The 27,810-nt window shown below is 61.3% G+C and overlaps 2 protein-coding genes across 2 annotated transcripts; both read right to left on the reverse strand.

Moving 5' to 3' along the window:
- Window positions 1-346: 346 nt before the first annotated feature.
- On the reverse strand, window positions 347-21,214 carry STARD3 (StAR related lipid transfer domain containing 3). Its single transcript, XM_055697778.1, has 15 exons — window positions 21,107-21,214; window positions 14,968-15,247; window positions 12,000-12,077; window positions 11,652-11,729; window positions 11,495-11,548; window positions 11,275-11,392; window positions 10,044-10,142; window positions 9,227-9,282; window positions 8,336-8,428; window positions 6,894-6,956; window positions 5,753-5,848; window positions 5,077-5,156; window positions 4,595-4,699; window positions 3,155-3,248; window positions 347-1,370 (listed from the first exon to the last, which is right to left on the reverse strand). Exons 2-15 carry the CDS (start codon window positions 15,181-15,183, stop codon window positions 1,266-1,268), a joined length of 1,335 nt encoding a protein of 444 aa, XP_055553753.1. The 5' UTR covers window positions 15,184-15,247; window positions 21,107-21,214; the 3' UTR covers window positions 347-1,265.
- A 688-nt stretch (window positions 21,215-21,902) lies between these two features.
- Window positions 21,903-27,787, reverse strand: PPP1R1B (protein phosphatase 1 regulatory inhibitor subunit 1B). The gene is made up of 8 exons (XM_055697772.1): window positions 27,581-27,787; window positions 26,458-26,518; window positions 25,468-25,490; window positions 24,256-24,331; window positions 23,960-24,088; window positions 23,381-23,449; window positions 22,346-22,495; window positions 21,903-22,267 (listed from the first exon to the last, which is right to left on the reverse strand). Exons 1-8 carry the CDS (start codon window positions 27,659-27,661, stop codon window positions 22,194-22,196), a joined length of 663 nt encoding a protein of 220 aa, XP_055553747.1. The 5' UTR covers window positions 27,662-27,787; the 3' UTR covers window positions 21,903-22,193.
- Between the last annotated feature and the right edge of the window lie 23 nt (window positions 27,788-27,810).

Here is a 27,810-nt window from a genome sequence, read left to right on the forward strand (position 1 = left end):
GGGGCTGCGAACAGACGGGCGCTCGCCGGGTGCCAACAGCCGGGGCACACGTGGCCACCGCTGCTGCCATGGGGGGGGGGACGGGACACACCAGTCTCCAGCCCCTTCCAGCCATGGTGGTCCCGCTCCGGGGCCGGGGGACATCCAGGGAAACCTTAGGATGCCCAGGAGCTGCCCGGTGCCACCACGGGATGGGGGACAGTGACACCCATGGCTGAAGGAGGCTGGAGGACGAGTCCTTTGAGCCCGGGGTGGGGGGGCTTGAGGCTGGCCCCCACCCCGCTGCCAGCGTTCCTCCTCGCTTTTATTTGCTCGGGTTACAAAGGGCACGTGGAAAACAAGGAGCTGCACAGTGCGAGGCTTTAATTCCGCCAAGCGCCGGCCCGAGGCGTCACCCCCTGGGGGGAGGGGGCGCAGACCCCCAGGACAGGGGGGTTGGGGGGGGGGGGGTAGAGAGCCCCCTGGGGCCCAGGCTGGGTGCCCCCCCCCCCCCTCGCCGCAGTGCTGCCAGCGTGTGCCCCCGCGTGCGGGCGGCTTCGCGCTGTTGCCATTTATAGCCCAGAACACGGCACCGGCACTCGCAGGTAGAAAGCAACCGCAGTCGCCCCCGCATCCGCCCCCTCCCGCACCCCCCAAAAAGGATCAAAGTCTCTGCTTAAGGCAAATCACACTCTGCCTCCGCCAGGAGCTGCGGGTAGGATGGGGGGGTAGGGGGTGCGGGGGGGGATGAGCTCAGCCGAGCCCCGAGGAGGGGCCCGGGCAGCCCCAGGAACAGCGAGGAGGGGTCCCCTGCACAGCCCCCCCCAGAGAGCTGGGCAAGGGGGGGGGAGGGGAGGTGGCACGAGCTGCACCTCTGCCCCCACATGCAGAGGGGCAGAGCCTGGCACGGGGCACAGACCCCCCGTTCTCACCCTAATGTGGCTTCCTCCTCTGCTCCTCTTCCTCACGGAACTGAGGCACAAGCGCAGGAGTCTGGGGGTCACCAAAACCCGGGCGGGAGGGGATGTGGGGGGGGGGTGTGTGTGTCAGACCCAGAGGAGGGCAGGGCAGAGGTTTGGCACGCAACGATCAGTGGTTTCAGGGCCCCGGTTAGGGGGAACGGGGGCAGGAGGAGCTGAGCACCCCCCGGCCTCATGTCAGCACTGTGAGTACACGGCCCCATCCCTGGGGGGTGGGGTAGGGGGGGTCACAGGGTCCTCTCCTGGCTGTGTCACCCCCCACCCCTGGCCGCAGAGGAATGTCCGTCGAGGGCAGGTCCCCGCTGCTCACGGCTTGCCGCAGAGCTCGCCCACCCGCTGCCGGAGGTGGAAGGCGAACTCGAACATGGTGGCAGCCAGGCTCTGGTGGATCAGGTACCGGGGCAGGTGACCCTGTGGGGACAAAGGGACAAAGAGGGAGCGTGAGTCAGGGCAGCACAGAGGCCCAGGGCTGGTCCCCATCCTGACCCGGCAGTGCTGAGGGATGCACAAGCACCGCAGTGGGGAGCTGCCGCTTCCAAGGAGCTCGCTCCGGGGGAGGAACCGAAACGCATTTTGATTTCTCTAAAAAAGCCCTGCACGACTCAACCCCAACCGCCTCGGCCCGGGCTCTGTTATGCAGAAAAAACCAGAATCCTGAGCTGCCTCCGCGGGGGAAGGGAGCTGAGCAGGGCTGGAAGCAGCGCTGGGGGCTCACGGGGGTCCTGAGTGCAGGCAGGGATGGCTGGCCCACTCCCCTGGGGGGGCAGGTAGGCACAGGAGGACACCCCCCCCGGCCATGTCCTGGGGTGTTTCAGCCAGGCAGGCAGGCACAGCCTTTTTCCTGGACTTTTTCCTGGACTTTCTCCCCTTGTGACACCGGGAACAGGAGGCTCCGAGCACTGGTCCAGGGGCCAGTCCAGGCGCCTCCCTGACAGGAGCTCTGGGGCGAAGCTCCAGCACGGACACAAACACACACACGTGTGTAATCCTCACCCTTGGCCGCAGGAAGGGATGAGCCGTGTGCTATAAATACTTCTCCAGGGCCAAAGGAAATAACAAGACAGCCCAGAAGAGGGGTCCGGGCACCAGCGGAGCCCTTCAGGAAGATGGTGGAAGCAGTTGACGGGTTATTAATAGCTCGGCCGCTACGGCATTTCTTCCAGGAGCGGAGGCAGGCAGTGGGCGAGTGCTCTCCGGCCCGGGAAGCACAAGGAACATCTTTCCTTTCGGAGCTCCCATCTTGCACAACCAAGCGGGTTTGTTTTCCCTCCAAACTCGCCCATCACGGCGGGGCGGAAGAGGCAGCGGAGCCAGATCCGTGCAGGAAAACACCTCTCCGGGGCACGAGGCCACGCTCTGCTCTGCCCCTGCTTGCGCCAGCCGGGCGAGGGCTCCTCCAAATCCTTCCCAAAGCTTTTCCCAAGGCAGGCAGGAGCTGCTCGACTTTGTGGGGAGGGAGGGAGGGACGTGGGAGGGGAGGGGGCCGCGCAGCTTTGCAGCAGAGCGCTGATGAATGGGGCCTTTGTGCTCGCTGCTGCAGCGCCGTTACCACGTCAGCCTTCAGCGGAGGCAGAAAAGGGGCCAGCTCCGCTCCCCCCAGCCGCCCGAGCCCCCGCTCCCTTCGTGCGCTGCCTTTTGTCTGGGCCACCAGCAAGGACCCGACACGCAGCTCCGCAAATAGCTCCAAGATCTGGGTCATCTCGTAAGGCCAACGTGCCTTTTCCCGGGCACGGATGCAGCCCCCCACGCTCCCGGGGTGGGGGGCTGCGTTTGTACCAGGGTGCCTGGGAGTGGGGCGAGTGAATCGACCCCTTCAGCGGGTTCCTGGGAGCAGCAAACAGCCAGACAACACTTCACATGCCCCAGAGAGGTCCCCAAAGAGGATTAAAATAAAAATCTCGCCCCCAGCCCTGCACACAGAGCTGTGAAACCCCTATGCGAGATCAGAGATCAGGTAAGGGAGCGCTTCCCTGCCCCACACCGGGACAGAGAGGGGGTTTCAGGCAGCGTTTAACCTCCACCTGCAAAAGTCTGGTCCCTTTAGGGCAGCCTTTGATAATGCAGCCGCTGTGGGCACCGAGCGGGTCCCCAGCACGCAGCCGAGCGACGCGGGGGCTGCCGGAGCCTGCTGCTGAGCCCTGCTGGGGACAGGATGCGGCCACAGCGCTCGCCCGTCAGCAAAGAACTGCCTTTACCTTCAAGTCCGTGTTGAGAATCCAGATGAACGTGCAGACCCTGGGGTTGCTGGGACATTTCAGGACGATGAATCCTCCCGGTCCATTCTCACCCCTGCGGGGAAGCGAGAGCACGCGGTCAGAGCTGGGGGCTGGCTGAAAAGCCAGTTCTCCTGACGCCCTGGGGTGCACCGCACCGATCCTGCGCTAGCTCCTGCAGCAGCAGCCATCTCCTCCGCCTGGCAGCCAGGACTAGAGCCCAGCGGGGTACGAGCAGATGCGCGGAGTGCCCGGGAAGGTATCTGCTTTGGCTGCGGGCACACGAGCAAGCGTGGCAAGGCAGGTTTCCCACAGGTGCCTTGGCAGAGGTGGTGCCAGGGCTGCCGCGGGGCTGCCGGCTGAGAAGCAGCCTCTGGACTGTGCCAGCCCAGCCGCCAGCGGCTCTGCACCGCGGGGAGGTTTCTGTGGCACAACCCTGTGGAAAAGGGGGGCAAAGAAGAGGTCCCAGGAAAGCCGAGCGGCTAGGGAAAGCCTGCGCGGTCAGGCCAGGCTCGGCGCAGGGAGCCTCGTCACTACAGCCCCCAGATCCTGCCTCACACCATCTGATCCGTCTCAGAGGCACGAGCTGTGCTCACACACACAGCCCAAATACAGATTTCCTTTCCCCGTTTCAGGAACACGCTATTTTTGCTGCGTACGTTTGCAAAAAGATTTTTCTAGGCCCTGAAGTCCCCGGCTCTTAAATAGACTCAGGCGGCTCTAACGGCTCCCAGTTAAAATGTCAATTACTTTAACCAGATTATTAGGAAAAACAAAGTCAGTGCGCGAAGTGGCACAGCTGGGCCCCGGGCACCGGAGCAGACAGTAACAAGGAGTCCTTGTTTGAGGAGACTAACCCTGCTGAGATCCATCACCAGCCGGGCGAAGCTGTCCCTTCGGAATGGGAGAGGCCAAAGACCTGCTGACACTTTGGGAGCCAGTCCATCCTGACGCAGCTTGTTTCACCCACGGGACCGTTTCTTAATGTCTGCAGCCTTTAAAGTCAGTAAGTGACCGGCTGAAAAGGCATCCGAGAGGCTCAAAGCGAGCCCCGGTCAGCTGTTTACTGCCCCTCAGAAATGGCAGCTGGCCCTGTTTGGGAATTAACCGTTACACAAACAGGATGCGGACGGGGTTGGGATTTGTGCTGGTACTGGTCGGTACCTCCACTCCCCTGAGCAGAGAGCTGGGAAACGCCCGAGCAACACCGAAAAGCACAGAGAGTTTCTTTAACAAAGGAAGAAGAACAAGGGAAGCAAGGTTGAGTTCCACAAATAGATTAGCTTCCTGCAAACGCTGCCAGCAAGACAGCAGGGTTTGCATTTAAAGTGGCTCTTTGCCCTAAGCTTAAGCAAAGGGCGTGTGTCAGATACCGGCTTAAAAAAAATAAATAAATAAAAAATAACAGAAGCTGCCTCTTACCTGACATACTTGGAGAGCGGAGGCTTCAGGCTGTGCGTGGTTGACATCCCTGAGGAAATGTACCTGTCTCTTCTTCTCTCGATCCGGCGCACGTTCACGAAATCCCTAAGCAAAGAAAGGGCGCTGAGTGCTTCGAAAGGGGCACGGGGGCTTTGCAGGAGCAGCTCCCGCTCGCCGGCATCGCCGGGAGAGGCCGGGGCAGGGGTACATCAGCAGCCGGACAAAGCACAGCGCAGCACTGCGATCAGGGAGACCCACTGAGGCAGATTTGCAGCTTCCAGCCTCCTGCCAGAAAGGCCTGGAGGAAACTTGAGGGGCTCCTCGCCTCGGGGAGCCAGTCCTGCCTCGCTGACACCGGGGCTCCCCGCCAGCGCCGGGCGGCTGAGCTGGGGCAGAGCGCTCTCACCACCGTCCGATGCTTCTCTCCGCGTTTCAGGAGGGTGTTTTAGGGGCTCGGGATTAAAACAGTGGAATAAACTGACCTTGGGGAAACAACACCGCCTGCAGCCCCAGCTGCCACGTCGTACGAGACGATCGTGTTGTCTTCAACCCGCTGCAAAATCTAGGGGAGAGGGGGGCAAAAAAACCAGGAAATAAAATCCAAAAAAACCCCGCAGAGAGCGATTTCCTCAGACTGTGCCTGCAGGTCTGCACGTGCCACCAGCTGGGTGATACGGACCCCTCCCCTGAAACAGCACCGGGCTGCAAAGCAACCAGAGCATCCTCAGCAGCCACGGTGAGGCCGAGGGGGGCGAGCTCTCGGGCAGCGCGTGCCCAGGTTTGTCTCCTGCTCTGGGACCCGTTCCCCTGGTTTTTGGGGCTGGGGTTGGGGGGCACAGGCGTTGCCTCCGGCTCCCTGCCACACCAAGAGCGCAAAACGCCCAAACCCTACCCAGCACAAGCAGGCTTGGCTCCGCCGCTGGCCCATCTCCCTGCCCACCTCATGGGCTTTTGGATGGGCACACGCATGCAGCTGGCTACCGCAGAGCATTCGGATCGTACGGATGAGCGGCGGAGATTTAACGCCTCAGCGACTCCGATCCAGCGAAGCTCCAGTAGGGCCTGGGCACCGCCGACAGGCTGTGTTGGACTGGGAAGCTCCAACTCTCCGCTCCAAGGAGCTCCTGTGATTAAGCCATCTTTGTCCGGCACGCTCACCTGGCAAGCTGCCACTGTTCTGTTCCACAGGATCATCTTCTCAGGCTGGAGAATAACCTCCTGGTAAACCGTTTCAGCAGAGCACTGCAGGAAAGCCTGAGGACAGAGAGCCAGAGCAGTTAGCCCAGTCCCTCGCTCCGCCTTGGGAAGATTATTTTTAAGGAACACGGGGCAGATCACAAAGAACAAGGGAGATAATACAGGAGGGGAGTGGTGAGGCTGGTCCGGCGCAGGCAAAGCCAAGGCTGTCGCCCCTCTGCCACAGCGCTCTCCTTCCCCGGGGGAGTCAGAGGGGACAGAGCAGACCCCGGGTTTCGGCAGTCGCCTGCCGAGGTCCGTGCAAGGACAAGTGTCCGTCCGTCCGTCCCACGGCGAGACAGACGGACCTCGGGGCTGACTCAGGCTGGCTCCTCTCCCGCCCTCGCCCCACATCTATCAGCACTTCTGCTGCGTGCACGACTGCTCCGGGAAGTTGCTGAAAAGCTATTCTGAGCTCCAGCACAGACAACGTTCATTTCTCCACCTCCCCGTGGGACAAGGGATCTTTGGAGGCAAATGGTTAATGCAGTAAAGTGAGACCATCCAGCTTTTTCTTGCAAATACAGAGCTGCTCCGTTGGCAGCTCCTGCCAGCGAGGCAACATATGCACTGGAACAAAGAAAAGCCACCGCAGCACCAATGCTTCATTAAAGCGTGGTTTACAGCCAAGCCACTCCAGCGAGAGGGCACAGAGCAAGGCACTTCCGAGCAGCTCTTCTCAATGCCAGGCAGCAGCAGACGCACGCTCAGCCCTGGTCTTGCTGGCAATTAGTTCCAATTAGCCTCCTTGGTCAGATTAGTCCTAGATGCTGGGGTTGGAAGCGAGTCTTGCAGTCACCTGCTCCCATTTCTACCAGCAGAGACTGGGGCCCAGCGTATTTGCTGGGGAGTTTGTCCGCCAGCCAAGGGGCTTTCCTGGAGAGATTCCCTAGAGTGTGCGGTGCCGTTCATCTGTCTCAAGCAAAAAGAGTGTGCTCTGCAGCCTGACCTGTCCTGCCAGGGCCAGCAACGAGCGCGAGAGCTGAGCCGTGGCTCCGAGCAGAGCTGTCGCTCTTCACCTGGTACCACGCAGACTAAAGAAGCGGCCCAGGAAGGTTCTTACCTTTAAGATAAAGGTCTTGCCATGGAAAGGTATTTCAAAAGTGTAAACAACATCACCAAAGTCCTGTGCAAGACATAAGTTACGTTTCTGTTAGCAAATAAATCGCTTTATCTGGGGTAAAGCCTGCTAGTCTGCAAACACAAGCCCTTAAATGCCCCCTGTCCCCATCCCCCCCCAGGCAGTAACCCCAGTACGGGAGCCACGCTGGGCACGTTTCGGATGCACATGCCCATATTTCCATAAACAAAACAATATCCAGAGAGGCAGCAGCGACGAGACAGAAAAAGAATCTACCCCATGCCAGCCTGCAAACTCCACGTCAAGGTCAAATTCTCTTTGTAGCGAGCTACCGACACCAGGGTAAGAGAAAGGGGTGAGTCTGCCAACGCCGCTGTTGTTACCTACATCTGAGAAGAGACTCCCTGGAGGGGTTAGGGGATGGACAGATGATAACCTTTCATCATTAGCCCTGTGTTAAACTCTGATTAGTCTATTTAAATCCATCCCCCTTTGGATAAAGAAAACAATCTGCCCAGCTAGTTTGGCATCAGACAATGGATCACTTGACAAGGGAATTTTAAACACCAGATGAGACTGCAGTTTGCAGGACGCTCACCCGAATCGTGCCGCGAGCCCGCAAGCAGAAAGCAAGGTTGGTTTTAGGGGGCAGAGGCAGTGACCCTTTCTTCCCAGCCTTCGGAGAGAAAAGAGCTCTAGGGACCCCGGAAAACTCTGCTGTAGCCCAGGGGATGAACCAGCCTGGCGAGGACACAGGCAGGGCAGGGCCCGCTTTGCTTTGTGCGCTGCCCGACACAAGAGCTGCGACTTGCGGATGCTTCGACGAAGCCACGTGAGAAGATGCGAGGCAGTGACTTGTCCCCGATTTACGTTCCCAGCACTCGCAAGGTCCCTGTCCCGGGGAAGGGGTGGGGGACGACGACACACAAACAGCTTTAGGGGTAGGAAGAGCAGTCTGCATCCCACTCTTCTGCTGCCACGTGGGCCAAAGCTGGCCCAAAAGCCCCAAGCCCAGCACGGCTTGGTCTCCCCAGCACGCCCAAAGGCATCTTGCTGTGGAGCAAGGGCAGGGGCTGCGCCAACGGGGCCCTCCCCACGCCGGCACCACGGCTCCGCATCACAACACCCACCCAAAGGTGAGCTGTCCGCCCCTGCCCGCCTGCTGTCTAGAGGGGAGGAGTGATGGGCTCTCTCCTGTCAAACAGGAAGGCAATTAAACGTCTAATTAAATAAGAGGGGATTTTACATTTAACTGAACTGGAATAGATTCCTAATTCAATCAGGTAATTGTAACGCTTGTTAATTTTTCATGTCGCAAGGAGGTTTCAAAAGCCTCATTTGTCCTCCCGTTTTTGCTAAGCCATCCGTGCCCTCTGCCAGCAGCGCTGCCCGGCAGGTGGGGCGGGGGGGGGGACGACACTTGCATTGTTTTTCTCGAACTTCCAGTTCTCTTCCTGGGCGAGGATTTGGTCCACAACCTCCATCGCGTCTTTGCCTTGTCGGACATACTCTTTCTCCTAGGAGAGAAGAGAGAATTTCATTAGCTGGGTTTGCAGAGAGCCTGAAGCGCGCGTGCAAGGCTTCCGACCCCCCTCCCAGGGCTGGCAGAGGGAAAGGGGATATCTCCCATCACCACACGGCAGAAATCTCTTAATTTGGGTCACAGAGGCTTCATTTTGGAGCCGAGAGTCACGCTCCCCGCCCTGGCTTGTATCCACACACCAGCTGCGTCTACCAGTGAGCCTCCCGCCTTAACGTAAGGGTTTCCAGCAGGCAAAGGGCTACGAGATGTGGAGCTTCCTTCAGCGGAGGTGCCAGAACTGGGGCTGAACGGCAGCAGAAGCACTTGGACAGGAGCACCAAGCAGCCTGCGCCCAGCCAGGCTTCGGGGAGGCGAAGGACGGCCCCGGAGCTGCAGATCGGCAGGGATGGTCGGGGCGATGCCCTTCTCAGTATGTGACCGCATAACCGGGGACCAGAGAGGGAAGGGGAGAGGGGGCCAGGCAGGAGGCAGAGCCAGAATGACATCCCTGCAGGATGCTGGAGGGAAGGGTGCGCAGCTCTGGGGAAGCGGGTTAGTGTCGGGTGGCCCAAAGGACCCCCCCCTCCTGCGGCAGCCACGCTGCCACTGGTCCCGGGGCAGACGGGGAGCAGCCTGGGTGCAGGCAGGGCTCCTCAGCCCGATATCCCCAGAACAGAAGGCTGGGAAATGAGGGACAGCAGCCTCTGGTGCTCTGCAGGTACAGCACCCTGATGGGGCTGCAGGATTGCCAGAGGCTCCCGCAGCCCTGGCTCAGCCTGAAGCCGATGTTTACCTGAGCTGTCAACACCTTCCTCCCTGCGCCTTCCTCATCCGACTCGTTGTCCGACCCTGGCCAGGGGAAGCCCACAATTAACACACAGCTAACGACGACCCCACTCGGACAATCTCCCTCTCACCTTCCCACGGGGGACAGCCAGGGTCCGATCCCCGCACCCTACCCTCTGGCAAGGGCTGTCAGTGGGGACAACCCTGACACAAGCCGGGTCCTGCCCCCCCAAACGCCTCGGTGCCGCAGCTGGCTGCCGGGCTCGGCTCTCCGGCAGGCTGAGCGCGGTGTCAGCTCCACCGAGACACCTGCCCCGGCTGCCATCCCCTCGCTCCCGAGCAGGGGAGGTCTCTGGAGCCGGCACGAGGTGGTGTCACAGGGCAGTGGTCTGGTGCCAGCTCTTTATCCTTCACCTGCCTGTGGCAACTCGCCCCCCTGCCCTCATCCCGAGGGCAGGATTTTTCAAGTCCTTCAACCGCAGCTAAGAGCATTTAATCCCAGGACCACAAAAGGCTCCAGTTTCCCACCGAGCTGCAGCCAGGCGTGCAGGGCTGAGCACACCGGTGCTCCGCAGATGGCACAGAGACAGCATGGCCGTGCCTCCTCTGCCCAGGCACGGGCGCCGTGCGAGGAGAGAGGAGCCTGTTTTGCAGTGTCAGTTCTTGGAGGCCCTGCCACCCGCCACTGCCAAGGGCCGGGATAACGAGACAGAGCTCGGGGGGGTGGGGAGGTGATTACGGAGGCGAAGAGACCCAGGGAACAAGCTGGGGAATGAGGCAGCCCGGCCACCGGTGAGGTGCCAGAGCAGGAGAGCACGTCTTACCTGCGAAGGACTCCGGTGGGGAGTAGAACTGTCCCTCGGAAAGGGCTCGGGGGTAGAGCAGGGGGCCACGGGAGGCTGCAGCCTCGGCTGCCAGGTACCCTGCGAAGCAAAGCACCAGGTTTTACACACACACGGCATCCAATGCTTCGAAAACCAAGGGGTCCTGGGGTTGAACTGGGAAGAACTGGGGTTGAGGGTACTCAAGCACCCTCCCAGCCACTTTCTTCCAGATACAGCTGGTCTTTTCGCCCCGACACCAGCCAGCCCACAAGCTTTTCAGCTCCTATTGCCTCCTCTTTTGTTTGAGACATTTTATCTGCATGGAGATCAATGGGCTCTTCTGCTTGTCAAATCCAAAGGCGATTAAGCGTCTAATTAAATAAGAGCTTCCCCTGGAAGCAATTTGGAACCTGAGCCTAATCCAATAGAAGCATTAAACACTTGACCATTTTTCATCTTAAAGCCTCCTCGCAAGACCCAAACATCCTCTGGTGTTTTCCAGTCAGTCAGTGCATTTCTGATCGAGCCCCGCTTGACAAATCCTCCTTCGTTTACGTGCCATTTTCCAGTCCTCTTTCATCAGCTGAGCCTGGGAGAGCCACAAACTCCTCTGGCTGCTTTAGGAACAGGCAGCCACGGCAGTCCAGGCTGAGCACCCACTCCCTAGAGGGACCCCTGGAAGTTACGGGTGCCCGGCGCTGCGGGATAATTCGTAAAGCATGAGGTCAGACTCCATCTCCATTTAGTCTGACCTCGGCGACCAGAGGCTGTAAAATTTCACACCCCATAACTCACGCCATGCCCCCGTAACGTGGCCGTGACCGAAGCAATCCTCTCTGGATCCGGGCTGGAGACCTTTCAAAGACCGATATCCAGAGACAGAGAGTCCCAACAGCCCGCCTGGCATTTGTCTCACTGTTTCAAAACATTTTCTCCGATGCGGAGGTGAGCTCTCTTTCCAACACGTCTGGCTTCAGGATCCAGACATTGGGGAATCTGGCACGTTTTTTCTCCGCTCAATTAAAAGATGCTTTTTATAATCTGGTATTTTCTTCCCCTGAAGGGACTTCTATACCATAACAGAATTGAGTCAGGCACTTACCAGCACAGCCAGCCTGGAGATCACTTCTCCATAAATGTCATATCTGTCAAGGTGCTGCCAAAGCAGCAGAAACCCCAGGCCTGGTAGTCTCATCTGCCAACTCCTACCAGAGCGGAGCAAAATACTCACATCGTTCCTCTTCTGCTTCCTGAGTTAGGACTTTAAAATCCAGGAACCAAGTCTCTAGCCAAGCAATGACAAACGAGACGATAGGAAGTAAATAGCCGAAAGCCCCTTTGGTCAGAAGCTGCGTGGAAGAAAGGAGAAACCACAGGGAGTTGACACCAACGGGAGAAGAGCGGCGTCAAGTAATCACAAAGCAATCCCCTGCGAGCCCAAGGAAACCAACCTCGGAGAGGATGACCTTCACAATCAGGAAGGCACTGGATACCAACGTAGTGACCTGAAAAATAAATTTACCTCTCTCAAATCCCTGCAAACTCCAGGCAGGGAGAGAAAACTCAAAAAAAAAAACAACCCCAGGAAAGCCAAAATTGCCGCCTTACCGCTATGACCCACCAGTGGCGCAGCTTTACGATTGCGTAGGCCAGCAGCAACACAAAAAAACGAAAGAAAGCCAAGACCTTGAAAAACAAAAAGCCATCGACACTAGTCACTGCCCTTGTCCCTCTGCCGGGTGCTGGGAGGACACAGGCCCAGACCCCAGACCTCATCGCCTGACAGATGGGGTCAAGGCTGTGACCTGCCCCATCTCGCCGAGCCAGGCGAGGGGCAAGGCTGTGGGGAGACCCCAGCTCCCTCCCCAGCACGCAGACCGTCCCTGCCCAGCCTTTGACCGTGCCACCCTTAGCTCCAAAGCTGCTTCCTCGCCTGCAGCAGGCTGGGATACTCACAAATATATCAAAGAAAGAAGCCTTAAATTTGTACTTGATGATTTCATTCTCCAAGTTCTTCTGAATGCCATCCTTGGTCTGAAGGGGAGAGAGGAAAGCAGAAAGCTATTGAGTGCACTGATAAGAAACTAATGGTAGAAGGAACCCGGCCAAGCGGTGACCAGAGGTTACCGCCGGGTCAGGTTATGCATCAGGCATACAAATGCCTGCTGCGTGCACGCCGCCGCCTCATCCGCCAGCGCAGGAGCCCGGGAGGACACAACAGCCCGTTTCCCCCTCGGATTCACACCCGAGTCGGGTACAGCCAGAGCTGGAGCAGCACAGGGGTACCTCAAACACTTCCCCGTGGGAGCTTTCCAACAGGGAAAAGCCGCTCCCTCGGCTCAGCACATCCAGCGCCACCGCATCACAAGTCTCACAGCCTAAAGCCCTTGGTCAGACACCATCTCCCACTCCTTCCAAGCGTGGCTTCAGGTGACAGACTTCAGCTGTACGGCAGGAGCCGTGGAAAGAAGGAAAAACGGCAGGGAAGTGTTCTTCTAGCACCTTCGGTACCGCGCTGAACAAAAACATCTCCCCCGCCAGGGCTCTCAGGGGTCACTCAGCAACCTGGTGGAATTTAAGCTGCGAGCATCCTCCTCGTGCAAAGCACCGAGGGGTCCCCTGCTCCTTTCTTCCAGGCCAGCTGGCTTCTCACAGCAGGGCCCAGCTGCCCTCCTGGAAAGCTGACGGAGGGAGTCAACCAGCAGGTTCAAACGTACTGGCAAAGGGGAAGAGGGAGGAGAGGAGGACAAGGGACAGGCACAGGCAGGCTGCAAGGAAACCTGAAAGAGGCAAAACCGCTTTCTGGAATAGCGTACGGGAGCGTGGAAAAAGCTCACAGAAGAGCTCTCTTGCCTCACGCCGAGACAATCCGGGGCCTGAGAGCCCTGGTACTTTTGACACCATAAATCCTGTTCTCGGGAGCCTGGAATCGCTGTTTATGAGGAAGCGGATGGCTCAGGTAACTGGAACAAATGTTTCACCTTTAGGCTATTGGTTTGAATGCCGCCCAGCTGGCCTGGAAGCTGGTGGAGGCTGACAGCTGTTTGATGATCTGTGAGAAACAAGTTGGTGGATCTCAGGCCAGTTCTTGGCAGCCTGGTGGCCTGGCACCCTCTTGTCAGACAGTCCAAGGACAGAAGAGGCAGCCATCGGGAAACGGTCCCTCTAGGTCAGGGCTGGTGCTTAATATTCTGGGGGGGGGGGGGGGCAAAGCAGTTCTGCACTATTGCTTTATCTGATCTGCGGCTGCAGGGCTCGTGCCAGCCAGCTTTGCTGAAAGCTGCTTCCCCACGCCACGGCTCTGCTATGAGATGCTGCAGGAGGAACGAGACACAGGGAAGGCTCCGGATTATGATTTCCGAGAGGTGTTCTCTCAGTTTAAACACAACTGCTGTGAACGAGGAAGAAGGACCGTCTGAGGCATCTCTGCCTCCGAGAGCAGCAAGCTCGCAGAATTACAGTTTGCAGGCAACAGACATTTAACGAGGGCCAATTTGCTGGGCTTTATCTCCCAGCAAAGGAAACGGTTTGATAAAAAAAGCATTAGTCATGATATAAAATCGTTGCTCTTCATAACTAGGCAAATAAGCTGTCCTAATAGCTTTAAATATGCAGCATTTCAGCTCAGGGCCCAAATATCAGCAGTTAGTCACTCATTAATGGCTACCTGCAAGACCTACGTTCAGAATCACCCTGGTGACCGCGCTGGCAGATTATCTCCCCGGGGCTGGATTTTTTGATTTGCAGACGGCACCCCTCCAGAGAGCAGAGAGAACAGGGACAAGAGCAGGAGGCCAGGGTCCAAGCCTGGCGTGCTGGTGCAGGACACCATCGGCATGGCTGGAATGCTGGCTGAGAGATGCTTTTTCCTAAGCAGGGCTGGGGGTTGGTGGGACAGGGGTCTTTTCATGACACAGCGCAGTCGGCTGAGGTGGGCAGGGTGAGGGAGCTGCTGGCTGGGACAATCTGTTAAGTGCAGACACCCAGGAGATAAGCAGGGCAGAGATAAGAGCCGCTAAGTGAATGCAGGATGCAGTGCTGATAAATAAAGGCCAGACACCGGCAGGGCTGCACGCAAAAGCGCTGGGGTCTATCTGTTCATCTCCCCTCTCTGCTCAGCTTGTTCCACGGGAGGACATGTCGTACCTGAAACCAGTCGGGACCAGTTCGGGAAAAATTAATAATTAAAAAAAAAAAATAAAAAAAAAATATATATACAGCCCAGGGAGTATTTTCAACTTGATGGGATTGAGGTAAATAAAGTGGATTTCCCTGGTCATTGCAACAGTTGGCATGCTGAGCAAACACAGCAGCCTGCACAGGTGTGACAGCTGCTTCGGAGAGGACCGAAACCCTCACGCTCCCCTTCGCTACTCCCCTGTGTGGTGGAGCAGCATCTCCAGCTTTCAGAAGCCGGGATGAGTAGCGTATGTTGGGACCGAAGCTCAAAGCCCTTTTTGTCTCTGCCCACCAGCTGGGTGGGTGAGAGGAGGGTCCGCACACCCTACCCCGCTCCTCCGACGCTCTCAGGACAAGACACCGCAGCAAAGCTGGCAGCTGCTTGGCAAACGCAGCGAGCGGCTTCACTTCAGGGAAGCAGGAGAGAAATTGGGCCAACTGCTCAACCTGGCGATTCCACAGACCCCCGACCTTGTCACGCTACGACACAGAGCGCTACATGCAACGGCGTTAACGACCCTGGGCAGCCACAACAGAGCCCGGTTGCAGGAAAAGAGCCGGACTTTCGTTTACACTGGCTGTGCGGCGGTTTCTCTGCCAGCACAAATCAGCAGAGCGCTGGGAAGAACAAACAAAGACTTGGCCCAAGACTTTTGAAACAGAGCAATTAACGTGGAGGGAACTGAATTTCAAAAGCATGACTTCAAAGGGCAAAGGCTCCACAAATTCGCTTCCCCCAACTTACATTCAACTCGATTATCCACAATAAAGAGATGAAGAGCAGGTCGAAGGTGACAAAGAGGCAGAAGGTCCTCCTCACATCTGAGATGGCTTTCCTCTTCTCGGGAGAGAAGTAGCAATACGGGGAGAAGCCCTGGCTCTGGGAGAACGAGGTGCTGATGGACGCTATGGCTGGGAGGCTTCGTTCCAGGTCGTGCTGCAGCTCGGTCGGTTTGCTCATCCTCAGCCCAAGCGACTTGGGTCCTACGTCAGTCGCGGCAACATCTGCCAAGTCCGTGTGTCACCTGTGCGGAGACACAAAGGGGACCCTCAGGCCTCTGGATACCCCTTCTCAAGGCACATGTTCCTACTACCAAACGAGATAGGGTCTGTTTTACACAGCTCCTGATGGAAAAGGCGAACGCTGGCTCCCAGGCTGCCCAAGAGCCGCCCTCTCTGAAGCCAGGACAGGCAGGGCTCACCCCAGGGCTGCCCTCTGGGGAACCCCACGTTCCCCAGCACAGGCAGAGACCTGCCCCCCCTCTTGCTCACTGCAGGGAAGGAGGAATCGGCTGGGAAAAGCTTGGAGGTGCAGGGGGTCCACGGAGCTCCCAGTAAGCATCACTGGGACCCAGAGGCAGCCCCCCAGAACACGCTCGCAGCACGGCGAGCCAAGCTGGTGGCTACAGCCCGCAGCCAGAGCAGCAGATGGCAAAACCACAGAGGGTGTTTCCACAGAGGCTGAAAGGGAGCAGCTCCCGGGATCCCGGAGCCCTTCCCTGCGCTGCAGCAGCCTCCTCTGCAGGGATGGATGCAAAACTCCCAGGGGCTCAACGTTTTACACGAGGCAAACTGCGAAACCTCGGGAGCCGGTCATCCCATCAGCCACAGATCCCATCGTGCGCAGCCAAGAGAGGAGCCTCGCTCACTTCAGGAGCGGGACACCGGGTTTCACGCCCGATTTGGCCAAGCAGAGCCACAGGAAGGCGGCAGGGGAAAGCGCTGCGCTCTGTCCCGGCTGCGGTGGCTGGCAGTGCCGGGCACACAACCCCGGGGCGAGGTGTTGAAGTCTGAAGGCTGTTTTCCTGCAGCCGTGCCAACCATTGTATTAAAATTTTTCCCTCTCCGTCAGCAAGGCACAAGGAGGCCGCTATGTGAATGGACCAGGCAACTAAGCACCCGCTGGAGACAAACACGGAACGAGGATGTCAAAACAGGTCACACCAGGGATCTGTCAGTCCCCGGCTCCGCCACCTCCGAGTCACCCACGGCAAAGACGCAGCTACAAACTCCTTCTCTGCAAAATAACTCCTGCTCAAGGACATTTTGTCTCCAAAAAAAAACCCCCAGATTCTATGCTGCCTTAGCTACTGCCCCAGCAGTTCTGCATCCTCCAGGATCTGAGTGAGGTTTGTCTACAACAGATCACACTTGCAACAACCAGGAGGCTGCAGCCACGCAACATCCGAGGAAAAAAGCCCCGGGATTGTGTCCAGACCTGCAGGAAGGGACAATCCACAGGGCACGTGAAGCCAGGGGTGCTGCCAAACCCCACCAGCCACTGAAGCAACTGGAAGAGACAAGCACAGCCTGATTTTGGGCAATTTGGGGTAATTTTGGGTCCCTGCACCAGCAGCTTCTGCATCCCAGCCCTCAGGGAGCACTGGGGCTGGAAAGGGAACAAAGCTGGACTCCTGTCAAGTCCCTGTTAGTCTCTCTCAGAGGCACTTCGGAAGGCGCTGGAAGACTTGTCACTTTGGATCAGCCATAACGACCACGGCCCTTCGCCGCTCCGAGCGAGGGGCCCATCTCAAACTGAGAAAAAGTTCAAGACATCTGTGAGCGCTAAATAATACATCACCTCTGCAGGGGCTGCCTCCCCCTCTACGGCAGGGTGTCACCGCCTCCTTCCCTCAAACACCACTTTGCACTTAGGCAGCCCCCCGCAACTTTCACAGCGCTTTAAAATCACCCTCCTCCCCCGACGCCGAGGCCACGCTGCGGTGCCAGGGCTGCAGCAGAGCAAGGGAAGCAGCACCGTGGCAGCCTAAACCCACCCGTCACTCCAAGCCCACCCTTCCTGGCGAGGTTTACCACCCCTTCAGAAGCGCAGCCATCCCAAACCAAGCGGCAACAACCAACTTCTGGGGAAGGACCAGCGGCAAGGGCTTTACCTTCAGAGCACCGTGGGTTTGGCTGAAGTATTTTAAGCCCAGATGAAGCCCCCCCAGCTGGGACCGCTCCCTCAGGCGGGAGAAAGCTCAGAGCAAAAAGAGCAGGGGCTGGATGTGAGCGTGTATAAATGTGCCTTTTTCTGGGTGACAGATAAATTATTGAGCGCCCTGGTGTTGTATTATGCATTCAGTCATCCTCCGCAGCCTGCGCCGCACCGGCTGCCGAGCCACGAGCTGCTTTCGGGGGCTCTCGAGCAGCGCAGCTCCCAACAGCCAACACAACAGGCTGGGGAAGCATGAGTGGCACATGCTGCCCGGAGGGACACCCCGGGTGACAGTAACACAGTCTGAAGGGGCACCTGCACCAGGGATCCCTCAGAGCTTTACCAATTTAAAAAAAAAAAAAAAGTGCCGGGGGGCTCTCGAGACCCTGATTTGAATTCTTTTTGCTGGGGAGACCTCCAGTTCTGAGGGTAAAGCGGGAGGCGAGAGGGGCTGCAGGGATGAGAGGTGATGCCACCGTTGGCAGCGAGCCCACAAATCCCAGCGGGAAGCAAACACGGAGGAGAGGCAGCCAGTGAAATCCTGAGACAGCACCGAGCCCAGCCAGTGCAGCCACACAGGTCCACGTGGCAAAACCCAGCGCCAGGGGGATGCTGGGCACCAACATGGACCCAGGACCTGTGCTGATCATGTCCCGTCCCTGCAAAAGGCCACAGCAGCCCCTCCAAAATTCCAGTCACCCCCTTCCACTCTCAGCTTTTTAGACTGAAATCACAAGCTTCTCATCAACACACGTTTTTGCATGTTAATGACATGTCTTACAATAAGAAGCCTTTCCATCTTGTGACATCGCTTCTCCTTTCCTCCTGCGCCCCCAACTTCCTATTAATGTGTCTTCTCAGCTCACATGACGACTTCAACAGCTAATTCTCATGTCACCTCTTCTGAGAGTTACAGCCTTTGCACCAAGCGCTGCACCAGGAGAGAAAAACACCTGGAGAGCGATAGAGACCAACCACGGGTGTTTCACCAGACACTAACACGCGTCCAAGCTTCCTAGCGGGAAGAGATGCCTTTAAAATAAAAAAGGTAGATATTAGACACTAAACCTCACTCCAAAAAAACCAGCAAGTGAAACATGGACTTCAGCAAACCACTGGACAGGCGCCATCGCATTTGTGGTGGGGACCCCAAAGGGCTGAGGCTGGTTTTGAGCACCCCCAGACGCTGCCGTGATCCCACGGCAAGGGCACGGTGCAGAGCTCTGCAGCGAGCTGTCCCTGTGCCGAATTGTACCTTTCCCTAAAGCACCTTCCAGCGCTAATCTGAGCTCGTGCCCACGCTCAGAAAGGCCCCTCTGCTGGGCACGTTATGTGCTGGCCCCCGGCAGCGCTGGTGGCACGAGTGACAGCGAGCAGAGGAGGGGGGCTGGCAGGGAACGGCCACGGTAAAGCCCAAGTGATGAAGGGGATCAAGGCTGCGGTTTCCATCTATCCATGAACAGCCACTCCTGCAAAAAACCACAGCTGCCTGAGCCCAGCGTCCGAGCAGGCACAAGGTATGGGCAGAGACCCCCGGGGGGAGCCTGTCCCCTCCCCGGCACTGCAGGCAGGAATGGGGAAACAGAAAGTCTTGGAAAAGCACATTGCCCCAGCGCAGCATCCCGGCCCCAGCCACTGGCTGTTCTCACTCACAATCCCCCTGCCCCAGCCCCTCCCCGCGAGCACGAGGAGGTGGGCTTCTGGCACGGCAGCCCCTCGGCACCCAGCATGCCAAGGGCAGGCACAGCTCAGCCGTGTGCTCACCGTGTGCCAGGGAGCAGGCAGCGCTCTGCTGTCACTTCTCCGAGTCGTCTCTTGTTCCTACATGATGTGGCACGGGAGCAGCTTGCAAACAGCTCTGGAAGTGCCGTGGAAACCCACGGCATCATCCCGCATTTCCCCCTGGTCCCGTGTGCTGGTTCGGTTGAGCCGCTGCCCACCAAGGGCTGAGACAGCCCCAGGGCCAGGTCCTGCCTCTCCTCGCAGGCCACAGTGTACCCGTGGCTGGCCCATGGCTCCTGGCAGCGCCACGCAGCCACGTACCCACCCAGCTGACCCCTCTCTACACCCACCTTGGAGCTGCAGCCCCCCCCGACCCTCATCCCTCACATCTTCCTCGTTAGAGCTTCACACCATCACATCAATTTTCGGAAGGCTGCAGTGGCAACGCAGTTGCCTGAACCCCCAATTGATACCAGCTGAAATTTGGGGTCCAGACCCTCTCCTACCCCCCCTTGGGGTGCCCTTGGTGGGTGCTGGCTCCCCCAGCTCTAGGAGGCAGTGAGAGGCAGAGCCTGCCTGAATATGTGGGAGGATTCCTGCCCTCGGGAGCCACTGTGGGACACCCCACCCCCCCCCCCGGCAGCATCTGGTGTCCTTGTGCTGCAACTGACCCCCAGCCACATCTTGCCTGGTCCCCCACAGTCACCACCAGGTTTTGTGACGTGGAGCAGGATGTGAAACGCTCGGGGCAGCCCAGGTTTACAGCCAGGGAGGGGCTTCACACCGCCTCTACCACCGCAAGAGAAGGGTCTCCAAGGGCTGGCAGAGGGCAGCGATGGCCACCAGCCTCGCACTGCCACAGCTCCATGGAGCATCGTCCCTCCTTGTGCCTCAGCTCTGGGCTTGAGTACACTAGGCAGCCCCCTCACGGGACAGGGACAAAGCTCAGGGTCTTTGTGGAGACCCCAGCCCCAAAGCAGCGGGGATGTGGCTGTGGTAAGAGCACAAGCCAACCACTAGTGTGAACCTCTAAAACCAGAGCAGCCTGGCACAGCCCCCCGTGCCATCGAGGGCCACAAAAACACAGATTTATGAGCACCAGGACCACCTCAGGGTATTCTGGATGGAGCTGCTGAGGTCAGCATTTGCCAAAGGACTGAGGGGAGCACAGCGCTGGCCCCCTGACAGCCCCTCCGACCCCCTGACTGCCCCCCACAGACCCCCTGACAGCCCCCCACAGACCCATCCCTGGGCAGAAGCAGATTCCTCCTCTCCCAGAGGGGCCGCAAGGTTTCCCGAGTCAGATCCATACATGCACCCCCAGGTCCCTGCCTGCGGAGGAATGATTTTATTGCTGCAGTGAGACGGGGTCAAAGCTTTTAGCTGCCCGTACCGCCACCGCCGCAGCCTCCGGAGCGATGCTGGTCCTCGGCTCAGCGCTGCTGTCACGGCCCGAAGGCCCCACTCACACCCCCGGTGCCTGGGGGACTTTAAGCACGGAGGTGCCCGTGCGGTTCACGGCTTCTGCAGGATGTGACCGGAATCAGCTGCTGCTCCTGTCCTAGCTGCAGGGCCCGGTGCCAGTGGGAGGCCAGGGAAGCACCACAGCCACACAAAGGTTGCCGGGAAGGGCTCCCAGGGAGAGCCGGTGTCTGCTGGTCAGCCCGGGGGCAGAGGGCACAACCGGGATCCCCACCTGCCCCGGGGAGGGGGCCCGCGGGGGAGCCCGCACCAGGGGACACCCAGCCCAAAGCCTCCGGGGAGCCGGTAACAAGACTCCAGGGCTGAACCCGGGGCCCCGGTAACTGCGCCCCAACACCCCCACAGGGCTGAGCCCCAGGGCCCCGGTAACTGCGCCCCAACACCCCCACAGGGCTGAGCCCCAGGGCCCCGGTAACTGCGCCCCAACTCCCCACAGGGCTGAACCCGGGGACCCGGTAACTGCACCCCAACCCCCCCCCAAGGGCTGAACCCGGGGACCCGGTAACTGCGCCCCTCCAGGACTGAACCCGCCCCCCGGGCGACCGCACTCCCGGGCCTGGGCCCGGCACCAAGGCCCCGCTGGCCCCGTCCTCGCCGAGGCCCCGCAGCCCGCTGGGGCCGAGCGACCGGGGGCCGCCGCCCGCGCACAGCCCGGACCCACCCGCCCCGGGCCGGGGGCTGCGTCCCCCCCTCGGCCCCGGGCCCCGCCGCCCAGCCCCGGGCCCGGGCCCGCCCGCAGTACCTCTCGCCGCTCGGTGCCGGTCCCCGCCGGAAGCAGAGCCCGGCGAGAGCCGCTTCCGGCCCCGCGCGCCCAGCCGCCGCCAACCTCTGACCCCGGAAGGGAAACGCCAGAGAGAGGCTGCGCCGGCGCCGACCATCGCGAGTCGCGCCGGGGGGTGGTCGGGCCCAACCGGAGGAGGGAGAAACCATTCCCCCAGCGGGGGGGGTGGGGGGGAAGTGGGGCTTGGGGCGACCGTTCCCCACGGCAGGGGGGAAGGGTCAGTGGGGTGAGGGAGAGCCCATTCCCCTCAGGGAGGGGGGTCAGTGGGGGGGGTCAGTGGGGTGAGGGAGAGCCCATTCTCCTCGGGGAGGGGGGGTCAGTGGGGTGAGGGAAACACCATTCCCGGGGGGGGTGGGGGGTGTTTGTGTCAGTGGGGTGAGGGAGAGACCACTCTCCGCTGGGGGGGGGGAAGGTCAGTGAGGTGAGGGAGAGACCATTCTCCCCTGGGGGGGAGCTGACCGTTGGGCTGGGGAAGGGGGGGCTGTCCGTGGGGCTGGGAGGGACCATTCCCCACGGGGGACGAGGGTGTCCATGGGGCACCTGGGCCTGACCCCATAGCCCAGCCCCACAGCCCCCCGCTGCCCCTCCAGGTGCCCAGTCCCCCCTGCCCGCCCCCCCCCCACCCAGGCAGTCACCCCCCAGCTACGGCTCTCAGGACCCCCCAGCCCCCCGCCCCCCCCCCCAGGCTGTCACCCCCCCAGCCACATCTCTCAGGACCCCCCAGACCCCCAAAGCCGCTCCAGCCTCTCTGTACAGCCGTTTATTGCAGGCGGGGGGCTCTGCTCGAAGGGCGCAGGAGCTGGGGGGGGCCCCACACCCCGCCAGCACCCGGGGGTCCCAGCCCCACAGCCTGCCCCAGCAGCTGGGGGGGGGGCACAAGGCCTCACGCACCCCCTGGGGGGGCTGGCTGGGGCCGGGACCCCTGGCAGTGAGGCGGGGGTCCTGGCAGGGCATGGCAGGGCACACGAAGCGCAGGCAGGGCAGGGGGGGCTGGGGGGGGCACGGACGAAGCTGCTGCGGCCGGGGGGCGGTGGGTGCCCAGTGCCGGCTAACTGGTGCCCAGCGGGAAGGTGGGCGCATGGCGCTCGGGGCCGGGGGGCGCGAAGCCAACGTGTCGCCGCTCTGGGGACAGACAAGGTCACGCGTGGGACCCCACGGGCACCGGGGCTGCCGGGGAGGGGGGGGGGATGCCCCGCGTACCCCCGCTGCCACCCTCCTCCTGCTCCCGTCCCGGCTCCTCCTCGTCACCCTCCGCTCCCTCGGGATCCTCCGGGATCTCCGACACCGTCAGGGATTTCAGGGCCTCGCCGCGCTCCTCCAGCCCGCCGGCGAAGGACACCTTCTGCCCGCCTGCGGGACACGAGGACAGGGGACACCCACACCACCCCCCCCGGCGCCGGGGTGACCCCCTGGGACAGGGGGCTGCAGCGGGGGGTGGGCAGGCCGGGCCCCTTGTCCTTCCCGGCCCTCTGCCATCCTTGTCCCCATTGTCCCCAGCCCCCTGCCATACCTGCTGCTCCACCATCCTTGTCCCACACTTTCCCCAGCCCCCCACCACCCCTGGCCCCCTGCTGTCCCCAGCCCCCCGTCATCCTTGGCCCCTACCATGCCTGGCCCCCTGCCATCGTTGTCCCCCACTGTCCCTCACCCTACACCATCCTTGTTCCCCGCCATCCTTGTCCCCTGCCATCCCTGTCCCTCCACTATCCTTGTCCCCCACTGTCCCCAGCTGCCACCATCCCCGTCCCTCCAACATCCTTGACCCCCACCACCCCCAGCCCCCCACCATCCTTGTCCCTCACCATCCCCATCCCCCCACCATCCTTGTCACCTCCATCCCCGTCCCTCCACCATCCTTGTCCCCCACCACCCCTGGCCCCCCACCATCCTTGCCCCTAACCACCCCCATCCCCCCACCATCCTTGTCACCCACCATCCCCATCCCCCCACCATCCCCAGCCCCTCACCATCCTTGTCACCTCCATCCCCATCCCTCCACCATCCTTGTCCCCCACCATCCCCATCCCCCCACCATCCTTGTCACTCCACATCCCCATCTCTACACCATCCCTGTCACCCACCATCCCCAGCCCCGCACCATCCCCAGCCCCTCACCATCCTTGTCACCTCCATCCCCATCCCCCCACCATCCTTGTCACCCACCATCCCCATCCCTCCACCATCCCTGTCCCCAGCCATCCCTGTCCCCTGCCACCCCTGTCCCCACCCCGTTACCTTTCCGCTTGTGCGCCTTGGGGCCGGCGGGGAAGAAGCTCCGCTCGGCTCTGCCCTGGCTCCCCGGGGCTTCTCGGCCGGGTGGCGATGAGGAGGGGGAGAGGAAGGCACCGGTGGCACCCTGGCACCACCAGAGCTGGCAGCCACCGGTCTGCTGAGCGGCTGGGGGTCCGGCTGGCCCCAGTGAGGGACGGGGATGCTGCCCAGTGGGGGGACATGGTGGCCCCCACAGGCCCTGCTCGGTCCCCGGGGAGAATGCAGCCGGCCTGTCCCCCCCCACAGCACCCACCCTGTCCCCAAGGGCTACAGGGGGTGGTGGCACCCATCGCTGCACCTCGGGGCTCCAGCAGCCCTGTCCCAGTCTTCTTGTGTCCCCCAGCTCTGGCAATCGGGTTCCCATGTCCCTTGGGCTCCAGCAGCACTGTCCCCATGTCCCCTAGACTCTGGCAGCCCCATCCCCATGTTGCCATGTCCCCCCAGGCTCCAGCAATCCTGTCCTCATGTCGTCCCCTGGACTCTGGCAGCCCCATCCCCATGTCCCCGTGTCCCCCAAGGCTCTGGCAGCCCTGTCCCCCTCACCAGTCTCGAGGGTGCTGTCGGGGTCGCAGGCGTGGGACAGCTCGTGCTCCCCGTCATCGGCCTCCCCGTCGGAGCTGTCCCCCCCCACCAGGCCACTCTCCAGGTGGGACTGCACGATGCGCTGCACCGCTGGGGAGGTACCAGCATCAGGACCCCACTCTGAGCACTGGGAGCACTGGGGTCTTGCCACAGAGCCACGTGGCACCAGGAGAAGTGTGGGGGGTCCCGGGTGCCCCCAGCCCACCCCACACAGCCCCCGTGCCTCAGTTTCCCCCTTCAGATGTGCCAGCTGGTACCTTTGAGCGAGGGCGGTGTGTAGGCACACGGGTTGGTCCTCTTTGGTTTCAGCAGGCAGCCCTCACCGGAGGCACGCTGCAGGGGAGAGCGGCATCGGGGCTGGGGTCCCGGCATCCCCCCACAGCCTCTGGGGAGCTGGGACCCCCCTGGGGAGGTGGGTGCTGTGACAGGGGTCTTGCAGTTGGGAGCCCGGGATGAGGATGCTGCGATGGGGGTCCTGCAATGGGGACCTAAGGCTGACCACCCCCCGCTGATGAGGACCCTGCCATGGACATGCAGCGCTGGGGACCCCGCTGTGGGGATGCAGCATTGGGGACCCCACCACGGGGATGCATTGTTGGAGACCCCGCCATGGGGATCCAGCACTGGGGACCCCACAGTGGGGATCCTGCCATGGGGATGCAACATTGGGGACCCCACAATGGGGACCCTGCCATGGAGATGCAGCATTGGGAACCCCCATGGTGGGGCCCTGCCATGGGGATGTAGCATTGGGGACCCCCATGGTGGGGACCCCACCATGGGGGGGTGTTGTTGGGGACCCTGCCGTGGGGATCCAGCACTGGGGACCTCATGATGGGGACCCCGTCATGGAGTTGCAGCACTGGGGACCCTACAATGGGGACCCCGCCACAGGGATGCAGCACTGGGGTCCTTATGATGGGGACCCCGCCATGGAGATGTAGCGTTGGGGACCCCACAATGGGGACCCCGCCACAGGGATGCAGCACTGGGGACCTCATGATGGGGACCCCGCCATGGAGTTGCAGCATTGGGGACCCCATGATGGGGACCCTGCCATGTGGATTGGTTCCTGGGGACCCCGCCACGGGGATCCAGTGCTGGGGACCCCACAATGAGGACCCTGCCATGGGGATCCATCCCTGGGGACTCCACCATGGGGATCCAGCATCGGGGACCCCACAGTGGGGATGTGGCGTTAGGGACCCTGGTGTGGTGTCCCCGTGATGGTCACGAGGTGGTTGGCACCACGGCCAAACCCCACAGCCTGGCTTGGCTCCATGTCCCCATCCCCGTCTCCGTCCCCACGGTGCTGGCGCCGTGTGCCCGTGCCGGGCAGGAACCGATAAGCGCCAGGGCCAGGCTGGGATGGGGCGGCAGGCGCCCGGGCTGGGTCCCGATAACCCCCGGTGCCCCGGGAGCCACGGGACAGGGACCAGGCTGCCCCGGGGGTCTCGGTGCCCACTCACCTGGTAGGGCAGGGACTCGTCCTCTGGGTCAGCAGCACCAGGGAGACAGGGGTGAGTGGGACGGGGCTGCACCCGGCAGAGCCCCTGGCAAGTCCCTGCCCACCCCAGCCCCCCACTCCAGGGGGTTACCCTGCCTGCCACAACATCCCCTTCCGCCACTGTGTCCCCTCCCTGCCACCCCATTCTTTATGTGACATCCTGTCCCCTCCCTGCCTCCATGTCCCATCCCAGACACCCCATAGCACAAGTGACACCGCATCCCAGTCTGCCACCATGTCCCATCCCGGGCATCCCATAGCACAAGTGACACCGCATCCCAGTCTGCCACCATGTCCCATCCCGGGCATCCCATAGCATAGGTGACACTGCAGACATCCCACAGCACAGGTGACACCACATCCCACCCTGAAATCATGTCCCCCCCGCTACCATGTCCCATCCCAGGCATCCCATAGCACAGGTGACACTGCAGACATCCCATAGCACAGGTGACGCTGCAGACATCCCATAGCACAGGTGACACCACATGCCACCCTGAAACTATGTCCCCCCTGCTACAATGTCGCATCCCAGGCATCTCATAGCACAGGTGACACTGCATCCACCATGTCCCCCCCCCCTACTATGTCCCATCCCAGACATCCCATAGCACAGGTGACACCACATCCACCATGTCCCCTCCCTGCCACCATGTCCCATCCCAGACATCCCACAGCATAGGTGACACCGCATCCCACCCGGCCACCATGTCCCATCCCATAGCATAGGTGACACGACAGACATCCCATAGCACAGGTGACACCACATCCCACCCTGCCACCACGTCCCATCCCAGACAACCCATCCCATGCTTGCCACCACATCCCATCCCTGCCACCACAGCCCATTGGTGACACCACGTCCCACCCCTGTCACCACCTCTCGCCCCTGGCCCAGACATCCCCTGCCACCACGTCCCTGTGTCCCATTCCCAGCCGGTGCCGGTCTCACCTGGGGAGGAATGCTCGGAGAGCTGGAAGAGCATGGCCGGCGTGGGCCTCCGCCGGCGGATCTGGGGCACAGCGGGGTGTCACCAGCTGGGGACACCAGGGGTCCCCCCGTCCCCTGCCATGCGCCCCAGGACGAGGCCCCCTGCACATGCCTGCACGTGTGTGAGCGTGTGTATGCGTGTGAGCGTGGGTGCGGGCAGGGAGCGTGTGGGGCCACATACCCCCCTGGCACGGGGGGAGCACCCAGCCCTGGCTGGGGCGGGTGTCCCCAGGGTGAGGGTCCCCACCAACCCAGTGCCACTGAAGGATGCAGTGCCCCGCAGAGGGGCCACAGTCCCGTCCCAGCATCCCTGTGATGTCCCCAGTGCCCCCAAACCCCATGAGACCCCCAGCTCCTGCCTGGCCCCTCTGTGAGGGGTCTGGGTCCAGCGTGTGCTGGGGACGTCCCCTTGGGCCAGGCACAACTGGCTGGGGGTGGCTGCACTGTCCCCTCCATCCCATCCCTTCCCTCCTGCCCTCCTGTCCCATCCCTGTCCCTGTCCTCCGGCACTACTCTCCCTCTGCCGGACCGCAGCTCACACAGGGACCTTGGAGCTCCCTCCTCCTGTCCCCATCTCTCCCCTGTCCCATCCTGTGCCCCCCATCCAGTCCTGTCCCCACTGTCCCTCCCGTCCCATGCCCTGTCCCCCTCTGATCCCCCTTGTCCTGCTTTCCCAGTCCCATCCTGTCCCTCCTGTTCCCTCCATCCCCCATCCTGTCCCGTCCCATCCACCTTGTCCCATCCCATCCCTCCTGTCCCCTCTGTCCCTTCCATCCCATGCCTTGTCCCCTCCAATCCCCCTTGTCCTACTCTCCCAGTCCCATTCCCTCCCTCCTGTCCCCTCTGTCCCCCATCCTGTCCCCTCTCATCCCCCTTGTCCAGCTCTCCCAGTTCCACCCCATCCCTCCTATCCCACTCTGTCCCCATCCCGTCCCATCTGTCCCCATCCCTCCCGCAGGACCCAGCTCACATCAGCACCCTTGGGGGTCTCCCATCTCTCCCGCTCATGCCGGGGGTCCCTTGTCACAGCCCTGGGTGACAGGGGACCCCCAGCATGACCCCGGACCCTGACGGCCACCCTCACCATCTCAACAGCGCGGGGGTCCAGCTGGCTGGGGGGGGCTGGCACCGAGAACTGGATCTTCTTGCGGTCCTTGGGGTCCATGGCCTCGACCGAGTGTCACCGCCACTGCCGGAGGGGGGTCTCTGCCGCCGGTGCCCACCGCGCGGAGTTTGGTGGCAACCGGGGCTCGGTACGGCGAGGACTGAACGCGGCGGGAGGTGGGGAAGGCAGAGCCGGTGAGGAGGAGGAGG

This window comes from Falco cherrug, chromosome 20, assembly GCF_023634085.1.
Source record: "Falco cherrug isolate bFalChe1 chromosome 20, bFalChe1.pri, whole genome shotgun sequence".
NCBI classification, from domain to species: Eukaryota; Metazoa; Chordata; class Aves; order Falconiformes; family Falconidae; genus Falco; species Falco cherrug.

Bases quoted from the DNA above. Each gene is read 5' to 3' on its own strand.
- STARD3 (XM_055697778.1), bottom strand. From the start codon at position 15,183: ATGAGCAAACCGACCGAGCTGCAGCACGACCTGGAACGAAGCCTCCCA. The intron at 10,143-11,274 runs GTGAGTATTTTG...TTTGCTTCGCAG, and splicing joins GGAAGCAGAAGAGGAACGAT to GGTACCTGGCAGCCGAGGCT. The intron at 5,157-5,752 runs GTGAGCGTGCCG...CCTCTCCCCTAG, and splicing joins GAACAGTGGCAGCTTGCCAG to ATTTTGCAGCGGGTTGAAGA.
- PPP1R1B (XM_055697772.1), bottom strand. From the start codon at position 27,661: ATGGACCCCAAGGACCGCAAGAAGATCCAGTTCTCGGTGCCAGCCCCC. The intron at 26,519-27,580 runs GTGAGGGTGGCC...GCTGTGCCCCAG, and splicing joins ACCCCCGCGCTGTTGAGATG to ATCCGCCGGCGGAGGCCCAC. The intron at 22,496-23,380 runs GTAACGGGGTGG...CGTGTCCCGCAG, and splicing joins CAAGGCGCACAAGCGGAAAG to GCGGGCAGAAGGTGTCCTTC.